This window comes from Schistocerca americana, chromosome 2 (assembly GCF_021461395.2).
Source record: "Schistocerca americana isolate TAMUIC-IGC-003095 chromosome 2, iqSchAmer2.1, whole genome shotgun sequence".
Lineage (NCBI taxonomy): Eukaryota > Metazoa > Arthropoda > Insecta > Orthoptera > Acrididae > Schistocerca > Schistocerca americana.
In genome coordinates, this window is record NC_060120.1 from 279,862,736 (window position 1) to 279,882,374 (window position 19,639).

The following is a 19,639-nucleotide window of genomic DNA, read 5'->3' on the forward strand; positions in this document are numbered from 1 at the left end:
CAAAGACCGGCACAGCTTAGTGTGAGGAGCGAAGAAGAGCCCGTTCTGAGAGAATGAAAGTAATGTAGGCACAAAGGGAAGGTGAACAAAACACTGACTATGCTCCTTGTTTTACAGTCCGTGGTCGAGTAGGGCCCAAGTGTGAATGATTGTTACAGCCCCGAAGCATTGTCTTGGTGCTCGGTTTCTATTTGAACTAGGAACATGGGACAGAAAGTGTTTGGTTTAGCCCGAACCACCGGCCATTTGTATAACCTTTCGGATATCTGTGATAGCTGTGTCACAGCATATCGGACGTGTCAAATGATTACATAAATGTGTCTAGTTTACTTATCAATCTATTTGTTAAACATTTGTTGTGGTAAAAGTTGACGGCTCGAACTTTAATTTCTGTAAATATGCACTTTTGTATTTTCTTGGTACAATTACGTATTCTATGTAAACCTGTGTTCGTGATGGCTAAATAGAGTACAAACTCTCCGAGGCCAAATAAAACAATACGAAACAAAACAAATACTAAACAAGGTTTGAACGGCGAAACAGAGCCGGCGCTCTGGCAAACTGCGCCCATCGATTGACTCGTTTTGCAAAAGATTGTAGTTGGGCAGTAATTAATGTTCAACTAATGCACCATTTGTTTGTAGATCATTCGGATTTGTGCAAATACATGCAAAACACGCGTTTTACTGGCAGGTTTTTGAAGCGCGCTCCTTCCTTACTTTAAACTTGTACGAATCGGTTCAACTATGGCACGAATGTTGATAAATGGATAAAGTCAAAACGAAACATTTGTATACAATAATCTTTATCCGTTGTCGAGATACAATGGCTGAAGTTCGAGCTAAATATACCATGTAAAATTCGTTCTTACGTGAACAGAATGCGTGGAAATGGTTCCTAGTGAATCAGATAAAAATGCGTTATTACGATAAAATTGAAAACTCGCTTTTAAAAATCTAACTTCATTAGGATGTTACATATAAGAAAAACGTTTTTGAGAGTTTTTTATGCGCGCCATTTTATGTATTTAACTAATGCAAATCCGTTCAAATTTTGTAATAAGGTAGGCAAGAACATATAATTAATGGTCATCCTGTTTTGTGAAAGCCGTATCCGTTATCACGATATAAGCAATTCGGTTAGAAAGATATCAGAAAAACCTCTACCGAAACAGTCGTCGTACGAGTCAGCAAAAATCTACACCGGTTGCCAAGCTATGTCGGCCTAATGTCAAAATTACGGTACAGTAAAAGTTGGGAACCAGAATGAAAAATGCTCCTATCTTGGCACAAAAAAGGCGTATATGTCCTGGGGAGAGTTTGAGATATAAAAGAAGAGAACTAGCTTTTCGACTTACCTGGCAGCTTCAAAGACATTTCAATGGAAACATCTTGACATATTCGCGCCTTTCTACGAGTTAACCCTACTTCCCCAATATAGTGAGCTCTCTTAGTTGCAAGGTGTTGGCACATTTGCATCTTACAATTAATAAGCTGACGCCTTGATACTGTGCCCAAAATCCAGAAGATTTCCCAGCCACACTAAGCAATGTATAATATGATATGGCTGAATAGCATACACAGGGTGTCTCAAACCGTTTGGATCAAATTGAAACAGGTGATAAGGTTCTACAAGACATTCTTTTGAGACAGGGAGCAAATGGTCGGAAGTGTATATTTACTGTGTTATGGACATACACAGCATACACCGCATTACAACAACTTGGCACATAGTAACTGTTCAAAGCGACGACCGATAGTCTCAAAGTATGCATGGCAACGGTGCATGAACTTCTGCTGCACTCTCTCAAAGATCCCTGGAGCCTTTTGTACTAGGGGACAGGCAGCCTCGACTCTATCAAGCAGGTCTTCATCTGGTTCTACGAGGGTTTCTTACAACAAAGTCCTGACGCTTGAAAAAGTCCAGAGCAGTGAGGCCCGGCAATTGCGCTGCCCATGGGACAAGACCTACCCTTCCAATCCAGTGGGAAGGGTACGTGTTGTTCAGGTGCACACGGGCATTAATATCGGCGTGGGCTGGTGCACCGTCGTGTAGAAATGACATCCTTTCGCCAACAACAAGGGGTACTTTCTCCAAGAACTGTGGCAGCGCATCTCAACAGGAACATTGAGACTGGCCGTCGTCGCTTTGAACAGTAACTGCGAGTTACGTTGTTACGCGGTGTGCTCTGTGTATGTCCATAACACAATAAATATATAGTTCTCCGATTGGTTCCGTATCTCAATATAATCTGTTATGGATCCACTGTCACCTGCTTCAGTTTCACCCAAAAGGTTTGAGACACGATATGCAATACGTAAAAAAGTTTTTCTGGGGGATAAGATTTCTGGGGGTGATTTCGTTCCTGGAGGGCACTCAAAACCCTTTTGTATTTCTACGTGTGGGTGTGTCGGGGGGGGGGGGGGGAGGGTTAATTTTTTCCCAAGGGGACCACTTCACCCTAAAGGGGTCCATTTCGCCCCAAAGCCACCCCGGTGAGGGGTGTAAGAACAATAGACACAAATTTATATGCTTCTGGAGAGTGGGATGCATCTACAATTAGAAGTATTGGAGAGCAGGTGTGCATCTATAATAGCAAGTATCCCAGAGTGGGGATGCATGCATCCTAAACTTTAATGACACGTTGCGGCATATTGCACGATATGATCAATGCTATGCCAGACAAGTCGAAAAGTTAGTTCCTTCTTTTACATCCGTTAACTCTGCCCAGAACATATTCGCTTTTTTTGTGCTACAGTAAGAGCAGTTTTCATTCTGGTAACAATAAATTTAAAACACTTTGCAAAAAACAGGAACGTTCTTAGAAACAAACACAGCACTTCCACTAGAATGTTGAAGGACCAGCACTGGAGTCAAAAACTATTGTTGAATGGGTTTGGAGGGTGTAGGTATAAGCATAGTGATGATGATGATGATGATGATGATGATGATGATGATGCTTGGTTTGTGGGGCACTCAACTGCACGGTCATCAGCGGCCATACAAAGTCCCAATTTTTACACACTCCATTTTTTACACAGTCCAATATAACCACTGTCCCTAATGATGATGATGAAAAGGTAAGGACATCACAAACACCCAGTCCCAGGGCAGAGAAAATCCCCAACTCGGCCGGGAATCGAACCCGGGCCCCTGTGATCAAGAGGCAGCAACACTAGCCACTGACCACGGGCTACGGACTATAAGCATAGTGGCCAGTAGGGTAGTATCTATGGGAATGAAGATAGGTGTTGTGGTGGATGGTGGGCACAGAAACGGAGGAAGAGTTTGGTGTGTGGGTAGGGCCATAGTATGGAGAACACTTGGGGTAGGGAATACAAGGAGGGAAGAGGGATCCTAACATGGCGTGGAATAAGTGGGAAAGAAGTATAGTTGATAGGAAGGATAAATATCGAGGCAGGTTTCATTGCCTAGGAGAGTGAGTCAGTTGAAGTGTTGTTGGTGTAGGATATCGAGTGTGTGTTAAGATATAGGGTTGGTGGAATGTGTCCGTAGCGGCCCCAAAATAAAATGCCGTATGGTACAAGCGAATGAAAATAAGCGGCAGCATTAAGTCTTTGAACAAGATACTGAACGTGGCCTTTCCACGACAGTTTACTGTCTATTTGAGCACCTATAAATTTGAACTGTTCAATTTCACTAATCGTATGCCATTCTGTGAAATTAAAACGTCAGGTTTTGTTCAATTGTGTGTTAGAAAGCGTAAAAATTGAGTCTTACTGCGATTTAGCACTAGTTTATTTTCTACAAGCCATGAAATTATCTCATGAACTTCACTATTTGAAACAGGGCCAATGTTGCACACAACATCCTTTACTACCAAGCTAGTGTCATCTGCAAACAGAAATATTTTAGAATTACGGATAATACTAGAGGACATATCATTTACATAAATAAGGAACATGAGATCTGTCTTGTCTTGGTTTAGCTGTGGTTGTTCCTTCGCGTTTCCCCTTCGCAATCACATCAGCAATAGTCGACTAAGACAGCTCTGGAAGAGTGAAATGTTCCTGATGGACTCGTCAGCCAGGTGACTAGTCAACGTTCGAAGTGACCGACCTATTCTGCTGTCACTGCTTCTCTACTGACATCTGGTGGTCTATTTCGTATTACAGAGGGGTGTACGGATACTTTCGAGATCAGGTGGTGTATGACTCGCGCCCCAAACATCACTAAGAGCACTTGGACCAGCTGCACGAGAGAGTTCACGCGTGGTCACGGAAATTCCGACTAAGAAACATCAGGAACGTTTCAAATGTACTCTCGTTTGGGAGGACCAGAGTTCAAATCCCCACCCGACTATTCAGATTTAGGTTGCCCCTGCTGCCTTTAAATCGGTCAAGGAAGGTTGTTTCTTTGAAAGGAACACGGCAGATTTCCTCCAGTCCTGTTCTCCAGACCCAGAGCAGTGCTTCGTCGCCAATGACCCTAGTGTCGACAGGACATTCAACTCTGATCTCTCGTCTTTCTATAGAGTAAACTGGACTTTAGTGCCGTCATAAAATTCCTTGTTTTCGTCAATTTATCGTCAACGGAAATTCATTCAAATTTGGTGGTGGTAGAAGGAGACTCTTCATTTTCACCTGTTGAGAGACGGACTGCTGAGTTCTAACGCGGCCATTCGTATCTTGAGGATATCAGCATTGTAGCACTGAGAACTTCAGCCACAGATGAAAACATCGAGAAAATGCATAGCACAATTCTGGAAGAGCAGCGGTTGACAGTGTGTGCAGCGATTCCACGCTCAAGTCAGAAGAAAGAGCAGTGTGCATTTTACTTGAAGAATAGACTATGAGAATGTATGCCTGCAGATGGGTGCTGTCAATGGAAATGCGATCGTGAATTTCACAGTAATGTGGAAACGGGTGGCCGTATACAGTCTCAAGAGCGAGCAGCGCTTGTGTTGAGGAAGCTGGGTTTTCCGGAAGGACGCTGCGACAGCGGTATGGTAGCGCTGAGAATCACTACCCAGCCTAGCAGCGCAGCGTGCGTAAATTTACTTAGAGGCTGTTCGTGTGCGTTTCTTGCGTTGGTTGTATCAGTTACTAGCGTTACTTAGTTTATGTTTTCAGATCCGAGAGGAAGGCCGTAGGAAATGTAAGAAACGCTGCTTCCGAACGTATTCTATCATTAAATCTATCTTGGTTGCTATTCAATCAGTCTAAGAAATATGCGAGGGTTATTCGGAAAGTAAGGAACGATCGGTCGCGAAATGGAAACCAAAGTGAAAATCCGATGAAGTTTTGCACAGGTGTGTTGGGCAGCGTCTCCAGCATACCCGTCGATCGCATTACGTCGTTCTTTTTAGTTCTGAGCACACAGGGAGCGCATAAAGATACCTAGAACAATAGCGTCTCCCGCCAAGTACGAGGGCCTGGTGAGAAATTTCGTCTGAAGCTACGCAGCCAACATTGCATAACTGTCGCGCGTTTTCTTCATCAAGATAATTCTCAGCCGCGTTCTGTATGGGCAATGAAGATGCTCCTGTATCGTTTTCAATTCGAAATGTTCGATTACCCACAATACAGCCCGTACTTGTCTCCCTCTGAGTTTCATCTCTGCTCACATGAACCGCTGGGTGTGAAGACAACATTTTGGCACAGGCAATGAGCTGTAGGCCAGCGTAGAGAATTGGCGGAAAGCACTGGCGGCTGCCTTCTATAAAGAGGGTATTGGAAAGTTGGTACAACGCTACGACAAACGTCTAAGTCGGATCGGCGACTATGGAGATAAGTAGCTGGAAGCTGTAGCTAACTGTTGCAAATAAAACAGTTTTGATTTTCACTGTGGTTTCCATTTCGCGACCTGTCGTTCCTTACTTTCCGAATAGCCCCCGTAGCTTAAAGTATTTGCGCAATGTTGTGCAGTACTGAAACTGAACAGAAAGCGGGGTACTGATTCTAGAGTTAAATGCGAAAAAGTTTTAAACGTTAAGAGAATAATCGACATTTCTCAATGCATCCCATCGCATCTCCCTGTGATAACCAGTTTTATTGTTTTTAAATAAGGGACCCTTTCAAATGCTTTGTAATTGCATCATACACATTTGAAAACCGTATTCAAATACGTGCTTCCATTTAGGAGGAGACAGTCAAAATTGGTGATTTAAGACGATCGGACACAGAGTTCTAATACTGCGTATACGTTAAACATACGGCCGCGCGGGGTAGCCGTGCGGTCTTCACCGCCTTGCCACGGTTCGCACGGCTCCTCCCTCGGGCATGGGTGTGTCTGTTGTCCTTAGCTTAAGTTAGTTTAAGTTAGATTAAGTAGTGTGTAAGCTTAGGGACCGATGACCTCAGCGGTTTGGTCCCATAGGAACTTACAACCACCATTAAACATACGAAGCCCATTTCAAATTCTGTCAGTCTTATGACTTTTGTTTTTATGCAGTTTGCTTTGTAATGTGATTTAAAAGAATGCAATATTATTCTGTATTTCATGTAGTGTTAACGCATTTATTGAAAAATGAACACCTACTGGACGTATCTCCGCACTGTGCCGCCTCTGATTAAAAAGCCGCACTGCGAAAGGGGCAATGTATCTTTGCGACGTAGTTGGGTAAGGAGAGATGACTAGTCGTTTGTGGGGTTTAAGATTTATTCTTTTTATTGATTAAATTGGCAAAGGGTAAAACAATAACTGACGGACAATATGCAGGTCTTCTGTACTTACTGTAGAAAGAAAATTCCCGAAAAAGCTTGCTCGATTGTAGAAGGGAAAAAGCATATTTCACTAAGACAGTTCATTTGCTCCGAGCACACTTCCAGAGAAAGAAAACGGAAATAGCTGAAGTAAGAGTTGTTGGAAAATGCGCCAAATCTGACACACTCTCAGTTTCACCGGTTTCCATATCCAAACAAATCTGAGCCTGGAAAACGTACTGAGTCGAGTGAAGGGATTAAGGCAACAGCTGATTTTTACCTCGCCAGTCGCCTAGAATCGCAATACAAGAGCTGAATACAGTGCCTGGAAAAAATGTGGACAAACTACATTCACTTATTGCTGAAAAAGAAAGAAAGACAGATTGGCACCTTACTGCCCCGTTGAGATCGAGGTCATTAGAGAGAGAATAGTGACTCCATTGGAGAAATCTGGTGACAGGAGTCTGCTGCGTTCATACTGAAGGAAACTACGTGAGACTGGCCTCAGAGCAGTCGTGTCCAGATCTGAACCCCCGTCTTTTCGAATAGATGTCTTCTGTTCCAACTCGTTCTGCGGTTTGTCAAGATGTACAGTGCCGGAGTTATCAGAAGGTCTTCCCATTCTATTCGTAAAATGATCTCCTCGGGAGGGGAGGGAAGGCTGCACGTGCGTTGTAATTGATCGTGTGCAACCTCGCCGCCAGTAAGAGAGACTAGCAGGCGGCTGCTACACGCTGCGCGACAACGTGTTCCTCAAATTGTGAGAGTATCATTCCACGTCGGTTGGAACAAGGGAATCTGCCGGGAACGCCACAGGTGTAGCGGGCGCGTCGCATTCCAGAAACACACACACACACGTGGGAGGCTGTGCCTCTGAAGCACCAGGGGTTAACGAGTGGCCCCGCGGCGATTTGGTTAGCCCTGCCGAGAAAAATAATGTTATTAGCCGGTCGTCTGTGTGGTCGGCCTGGCAAGTCAAACAACGGCCGCAGAGGCCACCAGCCCCCCCCCCCCTGCCTCATCCCCGCCCCTCCCCCGCGGTCTCGTGTGAGAGCACACCTGGCCGAGCCGCGGGAACAAAGTGATTATTTGGCTTTCGTTTTTCACCGGCGGGCCCTTGTAGCGAGTTACACGTCGAGAGACGAAAGGTAACAGGCCGCAGATAAAAATAGTCGGCGGGGGTTGCTGCGGTGAGTGGGCTGGGACCCTGGCAAGGGAGGAAGGTTGGCCGGCGGGTAATTAATATATACACACACACATACACACACACGAACACGGCGTGGACCACCCCGGCTGGGCTCGCAGGCGGCCATTAAGGCCGCTATCTATCATCGGCTGATGTCTTATTAGACGGCAGAGCAAATACAGACGCCGGGCGAGCCAGCTCTGTTATTTGGCCGACGACGGCCGCCCGGCTCCGCCGCAGGTGATGGCGCCCTTCCGCCCTTCGCAGGGCCCGCCACCCCCCACAGCGCAGGGCTCTGCGATGTTCAGCAGACGCGATGGGAGTCTACGAGTGGGGACAGATTCCTGTCTGTAGAGACACGGCAGTTTCCATTAACTGCTTCAGTCCCACCGACACGAAAAGAAATATAATTTTAAAAATATTCACATAATTCATCTTTATTATCATAGTAAACTACGAATACGAGAAGAAATTGACAAAAAGCAAACAATTATTTGTTTTAAGGAGGTGGTTTTGACTTCGGAACCACTAGGACATACAGCTTTCAATCACCCATCATTTCATGTGATTTCTCTGAAAGCAAAAAATGGTTCAAGTGGCTCTGAGCACTATGGGACTTAACTTCTGAGGTCATCAGTCCCCTAGACTTACAACTACTTAAACCTAACTAACCTAAGGACATCACACACATATGCCCGAGGCAGGATTCTAACCTGCGACCGTAGCAGCAGCGCGGTTCCGGACTAAAGCGCCTACAACCTCTCGGCCACGACGGCCAGCCTCTGAAAGCAAATTTGCATTTTTCGTAGGCTCAGTCTCATATCTCGAAACTTGCATGAACTCGTGGCATCTAAAACGAATTATAATCCTAAATAACAAGCAAGAATGAGCCTCAAATGTAATAAATTTTGTACCATAACTATATACTGCCACGGTGTTATTCATTTCGAAACCACTCATAAAACAGGAGTACAAACTAAAATTTACGTTACAATAATTTTAGAAAAGCGTCACACTGACCACAATCTCCAACAAACACGTAGCACAATATCCACTTTGAGCACTACAAGTGACTGCTGCTCTCCTTGCAACAGCATCAATGGTTTCATGCTAAGGTCCTCGGTACTTTTTAAAAAAATTAATAAAATAGTGGTTTCCGGCATAAACCCTAGCTACTCAAGGGTTAAAGCGGTGGCATCGTTATTTCGCGACCCAACTACTCCTCTGTATTCGCTATGCCAAATTGGTGTCTCAATTCACGAACCCAGAAAGTTGCAGAAAGCGTAGCTTAAATTATCTAGTTGTGTTAGAAAACTCTGAGAGCAAAGAGAACTTCACTGCAGATGTAACAGTCGTCAGAACGTCTTAGACAAAAGAAAACTGAACGGAGCAAAACTTAGAGGAAGAAAAACCCTGTGTGAAGCGTTCAACGAATTTGAAAGCAAAATTCTGTCTGCCAGTCTCACAGGAAACCCTAAGGAGTTTTGCACTTATGTTAATTCAGTAAACGGTTCAAAGCCATCTGACCGGACACTCCGTGACCAGAAAGGCATCGAAACGGAGGGCCACAGATCCCTGGCAAACAGAATACAACATATCGTTCGCAACGAAGAAAAATTTTCAGACGTAAAAATAACTAGGGGCGTACACCAAAGAGGCATCATAACACCATCTCTTTTGACAGAATGCAGAAATGTGTAAGACACTAATTACAACGCATATAGAGGCATTTGAGCAATCATTATTCTTGCTCTCTTGCCATCACTAGACACTAGACCAGGACGAAAACGTACATGCGCCCAGGAGGAGATGGATCTGCAGGAAGACGTAGGAGCAATTCAAGGTAGGCGACTAGATTTGTTACTGGCAGGTTCGAATAACACGTAAGTGCTACGTTCTTTTCGAGAAACGCTATTGATGAAATTTAGAGAACCGGCATTTGACGCTGACTGCCGAACGATTCAAATACCACCAACATACATTACGCGGAAGAACCACGAAGATAAGATACGGGAAATTAAGGTTCATAAGGAGGCGTACAGACAGTCGTTTGCCCTCGCACTGTTTTCGAGTGGAACACGAGAGGAGGGGATGGGGGGTGGGGGGAAGGTCAAGTAGTGGTACAGGGTACCCTCCGCCAAGTACCGTACGGTGGCTTGCGGATTATCTACCTGGTGGTTATTAATTAATCTTTCCCTATTTGAGACGTTATAACAAGGAAATTAATTATTGTACCAGTACCAAACTTGGTAGCACTAATGTCCAGAGTTTGGGGGTGCATGATTACCATGCGTCACAGCGCCACCGTCCAGTTCCAACTACGGCCACCAGGTGCCGTGATCAGTCATCGTGATTCATAGTTTCACACACCTGACCAATCGCAGTGCACGTGTTCGCGTGTCAACATGAGCTTGGGCAAAGGGAGCAGGGCATTATTGGTGAAGCTCCATTGTCAAACCAACAGTAACCTTGCAGCCGCACTTCAAGAATATCGCCGGCTGAGAGGATTACGGAAGAGTCCTCTTTCTCCACCTGCAGTACAGGGCATGCTGAACAACTTCGAATCAGCTGGGGAACTGGGCGTCGCTCCGGGAAGAGGCCGACGACCGGTTGCACCACATGTGGTTGATGAAATCGCTGTTGCTAAGGCAGTCAACGCTACGCGCAATTCCCGATCGTCAGGCAGTGCGCGTGTTGCGTCACGACAGCTGGTCCACTGTGCGGAAGCTGCTTCGAACCATTTTCAAATGGTATCCGTATAAGACGCGTGTGGTACAGCAGCCTGCACCATAGGACGCACAACAACGTGTTGACTTCGCTCTCTACTTTCTCGCAAGAATTGAAATTGACGAAACCTGGCCCTGGACCATCCTGTGGATAGACGAAGCTCATTTTTCTCTGACGGGTGAGGTGAACACACAGAGTATGGGGATCTTCACCTCCAATTACTGTGCGTGAAGTTCCTCTGTATGGTGAACGTGTCACCGTATGGTGTGACTTCACGGCTACGTTCATAATTGGCCCAAACGTTTTTGAATAGGTTGGTGCTCAGGGACCAAAGACGTGCCGTGTGACTGGACAGCGTTACTGCTATATGCTTCGCCCTACAGAGAGACACATTGAACTCAGAAGTTTTAATGCAAGATGTGGCCCCACCGCACATCGCTCGTGAATTTCACCTGCTTCTCCGTAACACGTTTGGAAACGATCGAATTATCACCCGATCTGACTCTCTGTGATTTCTGGTTGTGGGGCTACCTGAAGGACAGGGTTCACCAGGTGAACATTCACACGGGTGTTGATCTGGAGCGCAGCATATCAAGAGAGGTAGCCAGCATACCTTCGGACATGCTTCGTTCTGCTGTCCACAATGCAATCCTGCGCTTTCAGGCACTTCTGGACACTGATGGACACCGTATTGAGCCCCTTTCCGGTATGTAATGGTGTGATGTACCGTAGCATCACATTAAAAGTGTTTCAATTGAAGTGACTCTGCACTATCTCTGTTCCCCATGTCCTTGACATTAATGCTACCAAGTTCGTTACTCGTACGGTAATTAGTTTCAGTGTTATAACGTGTTAAATACGGAAAGTTTAATTATAACCACTCGGTGTGAAGATGTAGATATAGGAGCACAGCGAGAAGAAACAGTTCAGTTGCATGGATATAACTTGAAAAAGTCGATTGCTTTACTTAGGATCAATAGTATTTAGTGATGGGAATTCAGGTATGGTAGCAGCCGTAGAATGCAGATATGTTGGATGAACTGGGGAAGGTCGTCAGACGTACCGTGCCAAGAATAAATCTGAAGACCATGGGAATGGTGTTTACGGAACAGCCAACAATGCGGTAGTATAAAATCGAGGTGTCAGTCAGGTCATCCCCTGTTGGAATAAAGCATCGGAATGTGTGTGTGTGTGGGGGGGGGGGGGGAGGAATAGCCGGCCGGAGTGGCCGTGCGGTTAAAGGCGCTACAGTCCGGAACCGCGTGACCGCTACGGTCGTAGGTTCGAATCCTGCCTCGGGCATGGATGTGTGTGATGTCCTTAGGTTAGTTAGGTTTAAGTAGTTCTAAGTTCTAGGGGACTGATGACCACAGCAGTTAAGTCCCATAGTGGTCAGAGCCATTTGAACCATTTTTTGGGGCAGGAATAAGTGAAGAGGCCCCGACAACGACACCATGTTTAATGATCGCAGCTCGATTCGTTCGAGATGAGGGTTAAAACTTGACGGCGGTTACGCTGCACAGGAGAGGTGAGTGGGAAGTCGGGACGCAGTTATGACACTGTGCTAGGTTGCGCTGGGCGGGGCGGCGGCCGCTTACCTGGACAGGTGGCGCAGCACTGGCCGGCGGCGGGCGGCAGCGGGTCTCGGCAGGGCGCGTGGCAGCGGATCTGCGACTCGGTGACGATGCCCGCCTCGCAGCGGAACACCGTGCACGGGTCCTTGGCGTCCCGCCACTCGGAGCCGCTCGGGTGCTCCACGCCCTCGTGCACGCACCCTGCACACAGGTCACGGCTCAACAGCGGGCGATGGTCCACAACACACAGCGGAAGTCCACCTGCTACTGAATCAGTCGGCATATCAGCACTATAGAACACGGAGGCTCGCCTCTCGTATCTCTGTTCTAGGCAGGGTGCAACAAAAAAGTCTGGCTAATCTTTCAGGAAACATTCTTCACCCATAGAGCAATAAAATGTGTTGTATGGATATGGGTCCAGAAACACTACATTTCCATATTAGAGCTCATTTTCTCTTCATAATCACATGCATCGAGCGAAACACACACGAACAAAACTTACCACCGTTACATGAAACGATTTTTTATATACCAAATGCACGAATACGTCCGACCTCTTGTGGGAATCTCTTGAGTAGCGAACGGGAGTATAATGGACAGGGACTGCGGATAGGTGGCGGTCGGTGGGAGTGTGGTTGGGCTGTGAGGTGTGCCGAGTTAGTCCGTGCAGTTGCGATAACGATGTGTCCCGGATGGCGGGTGATATGGCGCGCGCCGCTATCCTGTGATCTTGTTCAGAGCGCGCACTGTAATCGATTATAGTTCGCTGTCCTGGTGCGGGTGGTGCTCCGGTGGCGATCTGCTATGACGTCGCTGGCGTGTGCTTGCGGTGGCCGGCGGAAAGCGAGGTGGTAGTTGGTTTTTCTGGGTATTGCACGGAACGTGAAGTTCGCTCTGCCTGACCTGAGAGTGACTAGCGCTAAGGTTGTTCTGCCTCGCAATATGAGCAGAGTGGTCTGCGGCGGAGGCGACTCGCCGCTGTGCTGGCCATGCGGTGGTCATTAATTGGAGTCGGCGTACTTGTTCTTTCTGCCTGTCTGATGTGGAGGTCCGGTGGGGTCCTGTGATACTCTGGCCCGGAGACAACTAGTTGCTGAATTTTGGAGTCGTCTGCCAGGTTAGGGTGTGGGCTCGGTTGGCTCTTCAGATTTTCCCCTGGAAGCTCCAGCAGCGGTTTCTGAACTTTTCTGATGTGGGACGGTGTTGTTGGAACTTTTTGCTGTGTGCGTGGCTCGTTACGATATTTGTTGGTACTAATTTATTTGCTCAACTGGAGTCCTGCCCGGTGATGCGTTCATGTATGGTACATTTGGCAGTCGATGTGTTAGGTAACGTATGCCTAAGAAGGGCGGTTTTGTACAGTATATACACTCCTGGAAATGGAAAAAAGAACACATTGACACCGGTGTGTCAGACCCACCATACTTGCTCCGGACACTGCGAGAGGGCTGTACAAGCAATGATCACACGCACGGCACAGCGGACACACCAGGAACCGCGGTGTTGGCCGTCGAATGGCGCTAGCTGCGCAGCATTTGTGCACCGCCGCCGTCAGTGTCAGCCAGTTTGCCGTGGCATACGGAGCTCCATCGCAGTCTTTAACACTGCTAGCATGCCGCGACAGCGTGGACGTGAACCGTATGTGCAGTTGACGGACTTCGAGCGAGGGCGTATAGTGGGCATGCGGGAGGCCGGGTGGACGTACCGCCGAATTGCTCAACACGTGGGGCGTGAGGTCTCCACAGTACATCGATGTTGTCGCCAGTTGTCGGCGGAAGGTGCACGTGCCCGTCGACCTGGGACCGGACCGCAGCGACGCACGGATGCACGCCAAGACCGTAGGATCCTACACAGTGCCGTAGGGGACCGCACCGCCACTTCCCAGCAAATTAGGGACACTGTTGCTCCTGGGGTATCGGCGAGGACCATTCGCAACCGTCTCCATGAAGCTGGGCTACGGTCCCGCACGCCGTTAGGCCGTCTTCCGCTCACGCCCCAACATCGTGCAGCCCGCCTCCAGTGGTGTCGCGACAGGCGTGAATGGAGGGACGAATGGAGACGTGTCGTCTTCAGCGATGAGAGTCGTTTCTGCCTTGGTGCCAGTGATGGTCGTATGCGTGTTTGGCGCCGTGCAGGTGAGCGCCACAATCAGGACTGCATACGACCGAGGTACACAGGGCCAACACCCGGCATCATGATGTGGGGAGCGATCTCCTACACTGGCCGTACACCACTGGTGATCGTCGAGGGGACACTGAATAGTGCACGGTACATCCAAACCGTCATCGAACCCATCGTTCTACCATTCCTAGACCGGCAAGGGAACTTGCTGTTCCAACAGGACAATGCACGTCCGCATGTATCCCGTGCCACCCAACGTGCTCTAGAAGGTGTAAATCAACTACCCTGGCCAGCAAGATCTCCGGACCTGTCCCCCATTGAGCATGTTTGGGACTGGATAAAGCGTCGTCTCACGCGGTCTGCACGTCCAGCACGAACGCTGGTCCAACTGAGGCGCCAGGTGGAAATGGCATGGCAAGCCGTTCCACAGGACTACATCGAGCATCTCTACGATCGTCTCCATGGGAGAATAGCAGCCTGCATTGCTGCGAAAGGTGGATATACACTGTACTAGTGCCGACATTGTGCATGCTCTGTTGCCTGTGTCTATGTGCCTGTGGTTCTGTCAGTGTGATCATGTGATGTATCTGACCCCAGGAATGTGTCAATAAAGTTTCCCCTTCCTGGGACAATGAATTCACGGTGTTCTTATTTCAATTTCCAGGAGTGTACATAGGGAATTACTGCTGCTTGGTATATGTGGTCTTCTGGGACCTGAACAACACGATCTCGTCAATTTGGTTGTGTAACAGCATTTAGTGGTATGTTCTGCATTTTTTTTTTACTGTGTTATTATTAACTTGGTGGAATAGTCGCGTTTGGTGTCGTTAAGGCGCTTCTGAGGCTGTGGTTTGACTATTCATGTGCGCTTGGCTTTTATTGTTTCGTTTTAATAAGCGAGAATTGTTTGAGATTTGTGTGCTTCCAGCACTTATTAAGAGCGCCCGAGTTAACGGCGCCGTGGTTATCATGTGCTGTCGGGATGTTACATTGATATTTGATTTTTGAATTTTATCTTGTGTTGATATTATCTGTCGTGTGTTACAGAACATAACCAAGGTGCGTAAGTGATAGGCAGTTGTGGGAGGCACGTCGGGGAGCTCACAGCGGTTTATTTCGGGGACCGTTTCTAGTGGGAAGGCTCCGAAGTGTTGAGAGCTCGCTCGTCTGTGATTGCGTTGGGAGTTTCATTCGCCCTTTGATTGTATCAAATTATTATTTTGTTATTATATTTATTAGTTGTGTGTTGCGCTTCTTTCATTTTATGGTGCCAAGCGCCATTATCTTTCTCAAAGATTTTTATATAAATCATTTTCAATTGTAATGCCAAGTTAACTTATTATTGGATTTTGTCTTTTGGGTAAACTCTAAAAGCACCATTATAAAAGGTTCTTGATTTTATGGTGGCAAACCACCGTTATTGTTTTTAAAGCTCACTCTTTAACCATTTGTTAAGTTTTGTAAGTTATATGAATTTGTTGTTATTTAAAAGAGTTTAGTATTGGCAATTTAATAAATTGTGTACAGAGTCTGCTGTCTGGATATTATTGGGTGGAACTCCTTGGATAGTTGTCCTATAAGAATACACATTTCAGCGGGCTCGAATCCCGGTCCGGTACACATTTTCTCTCGTCGCTGCTGATTCTGCTTAATGTCCCACTGCAGCTAACAGCAGTGATCGCCCTTATATTTAAATATATATAGTGATCGAAATATCTCCTGGGTTCAGTTATTTACAATGTACAGTAAGTTGTAGTTCTTAGGTTCGCCGCCGTGACGGACGGATAGGTAGCTCGACGCTCTCCGGAAACCCATTGGACTTTCATGTGTGGGTGCATCTGTAAGCTCTTGTGTACGTAACACCGGTGCAAGACGTACATAGTCTTCGTGCACATATTGTGGAATGCAATGAAACAATACGCAGATTTCCAGGGATACATCAGGGCGCCAGGGATCCATTGCGACAGCAGATTGATGGAAGTATCCTTGCTAACGGAGGGCATTTTGAACATTTCGTTTAGAAAAGTGTTTCGTACTGTGCTGATACAGTCTATTCCTTTGTGTTTCCCACAATTCATGTGTTGAACTCTAACATGGAAATAGAGCTTTTCTGGATCCATCTCTATGTAACACATTTTTTTCCATCTACATGTAAGGAATTTCTCCTGGCAGCTTGGCCATACCTTATTGTTACACCCTGTATTTTATTTTCTGCCGATGGCCAGTTTCCATAACACCGCCGTTTTCAAGCTATCCTAGAGGACATATCAAACAAGTTTTAAAACACGAACGTAATCACTTGATAACATCAAGATTAAAAACAAAAATACCAAACCTCTAAGGATGAAGCTAAACGATATACAATATCAGATCATAAAATGATTACAAACTATACTAATGCACGTATGAGCGGGCTTAATATGTTGTCCAATCTTACATGCGGTCAAATTAATCCACGTGCGTATCCTTTGTTCACCAGACCCTGTACAGGGTGTTTCACAATTCCGGTTAGAGGCTTCTAACTTGGTAGATAAAGTCTTAATAAGGAACTCATGTACGGAAATCTACCGTTTAGATGTTTGAAGATCGGATCAGTTTCAAATCTCCCGCTTCACGGCACGCATACGGCCGTGACGTCGAGTTCTGGCCTGTGTGCTCTACAAGAGGCCACGACACGGCTAATGTTTCGAGGACTCGTCGTCGGGTGCTATACTAAGTGACGGAGGACATCCTTTTCGAAATCGACAGTGCGGTGCGTCCATGGAGCACCATGGTCAGTCAACCCCTCCCAGCTGCGGACGACCCGTTTCTCGCAGCCGCTGTTGTAGCCGGGCATCACATGTCATAATTACAAAAGGAACTGGCGACAGTGCCCTATGCTCAGTGTGGTGTGCATACCGTGAAGAGAGAAATCTGAAACTTATCAAATCGTCAAACGATACGATTCCGGCATGGGCTCCTTATTAAAACCTCATCTACTAAGTCCCCTGTACGACCCCCAGAATCATGTAACAGAAATTGTGAAACACCCTGTACAGTGCAACGCAAGTTAGTGCCGGTATAAGCACGAGATCAGTAAACAGTGATCTGTAGCAAAGACAGCAGGACGTGTGCAAACACTAAAGGCCAAACACTGGAAACTGGTCGCCTCCACATGCCTCGGCACACTCTGTGAAATCTAATGTACTCATTCAAGCGCAGGTGAGTCCACTTTGACAACGACATCAGCATGTTTACTTCTGGGCGGGAAATGAAATATGTCCTGCCATAAGTATATGTGTGCAACCTTTAATCTTTTTATCATGTGGTATTGCACATGGGTTCTTCTCATTCTTAAATTTTTGGTATATTTTGTAATTTTTATGTAGTCATGTGACTATGTGTGTTTTGAAAGATTCTTTGATGTATTTTGTAGTAGACCATGAAAATAGCTGTGCGATCAACACTGGCCAACAGCATAAAATAAAATATAGGACAGAAATAGTACTTCTGTGCAACATCGAAGAGTTGTAGAGCGTGCCTTGAGAAGATAACTGAGGATAGCAAACCATGTTCGAAAGACAGTAAAGGATAACGCCTGCCCCTCCGTCAGCAAACGTGTCAGATAATGAGTTGCGATGCTGACACCCCTCTGCCTACCAGTCCACGCTGTGCTGCTGTGACGGGCGTGGACGCGTCAGGCGCCATCTAACGTCATAGCGTCCCCAAAGCATACTAGCGGCTCCATTAAGGCTAGTTTACACGACGACATTAAGTTGCGAAGTTGCAGTGGACCAGTCGTTCCCAACCATTCCGAGACCAGTTATCCTAAGTTCAACGAGATACTAGGTATTACAACCTCCTCCCCTCACGTCATCATCAACATTGGCACCTAAGTAAACTTTAGAGTGAAAAGTAATTGTATTTCTAAAATAACGAAAGATGATTGATATTTAGTTTTTGTAACGTGTTTCAGTGGACCACGAGCTAATGAGTCAGTGATACAATTGGCGCTGCTTATTTTTAACAACTTTTTCTTGTGGAATGTTGAAGCAGTTCTCAGTGCATCGCGAGTGCTATCTCCTATTACTTCTCAGAAAAGAAAGTTCACTGTTCGCATTGAGGGAAGACACTTGTTGTAAAATATGCTTCCCCTGCACCACTCGTCTTCCTAACGTCACTTGCTTCAACCACACAGTGCGCCCGCATTTAAAATCAACCACATTAAAATGTGTGCACTATGCTTAGGCCTACTTTTTGTAAATTACTTGATCGGTCGACTCCTTATTGTGAACTGGCGGAAATTGAAAGAATTCAAGCTACCAATGCTTTGCATCTGACCACTGCTCCTAATAATAAAAATAATAATAATAAATAATAATGCAGTGTAGGCCCTACAGCAACGTAGTAGCCATTACGTACGTGGGTTGCCCAGAAAGTAATGCACCGCATTTTTTTTCTCAGCCGAAAGCAATGATACGAATGCGAAACGTTAAATATGTATTATGTGAAGCCTCCTGAGTGAGGTCGCCAAGTTTCAGTCACTTCTGAGAGATAGCATAGCTGCAGGACAGTTTCAAAATGGGTTATGTAGGTTGTGTATGTTACAAGCAATGTGCCGTCATTGAATTTCACACTGCAGAGAAAGAAACTGTGGGGAATATTCACAAACGCTTATGCAAAGTCTATGGAGCATCTGCTATCGACAGAAGTACAGTTAGTCGCTGGACACGGAGGGTGAGGTCATCAGAAAGCGCTTCGCCGGAGCTCCGCGATTTGCAGCGGTCGGTGAGACCATCCACGGCTGTCACACCTGACATGTTTCAGCGAGCTGATATTGTCATTCGCGAGTTTGGGCCATTAAAGGATGGCACTCGTGGAAGGCATTTTGAGGACGATGAGGAGGTGATTCCCACAGTGAAGCACTGGCTCCGCCACCAGGACAAGGGTTGCTATCAAATGGTTCATATGGCTCTAAGCACTATGGGACTTAACATCTGCCGGTCGCAGGTTCGAATCCTGCCTCGGGCATGGATGTGTGTGATGTCCTTAGTTAGTTAGGTTTAGGTAGTTCTAAGTTCTAGGGCACTGACGACCTAGGAAGTTAAGTCCCATAGTGCTCAGAGCCATTTGAACCATTTGAACCACTTAATATCTGAGGTCATCAGTCCCCTAGACTTAGAACTACTTAAACCTAACTAACCTAAGGACATCACACACATCCATGCCCGAGGCAGGATTCGAATCTGCGACCGTAGCAGCAGCGCGATTCCGGACAGAAGCGCCTAGAACCGCTCGGTCACAACGGCCGGCGATTGCTATCGACAGGGCATACACGCCCTTGTTTCGCGCTGGACGAAGGCCGTAGAACGGGATTGAGATTACTT

General features: G+C 46.5%; 1 protein-coding gene across 1 annotated transcript in view; it reads right to left on the reverse strand.

The window, feature by feature from the left end:
- The window catches only part of LOC124596333 (BMP-binding endothelial regulator protein), a 694,738-nt gene that overhangs the window by 65,477 nt on the left and 609,622 nt on the right, over positions 1 to 19,639 (reverse strand). The window contains exon 5 of the mRNA XM_047135436.1: positions 12,177 to 12,353. Within this exon, the coding sequence (XP_046991392.1) occupies positions 12,177 to 12,353 (177 nt within the window). The remainder of the gene's footprint in view (positions 1 to 12,176; positions 12,354 to 19,639) is intronic.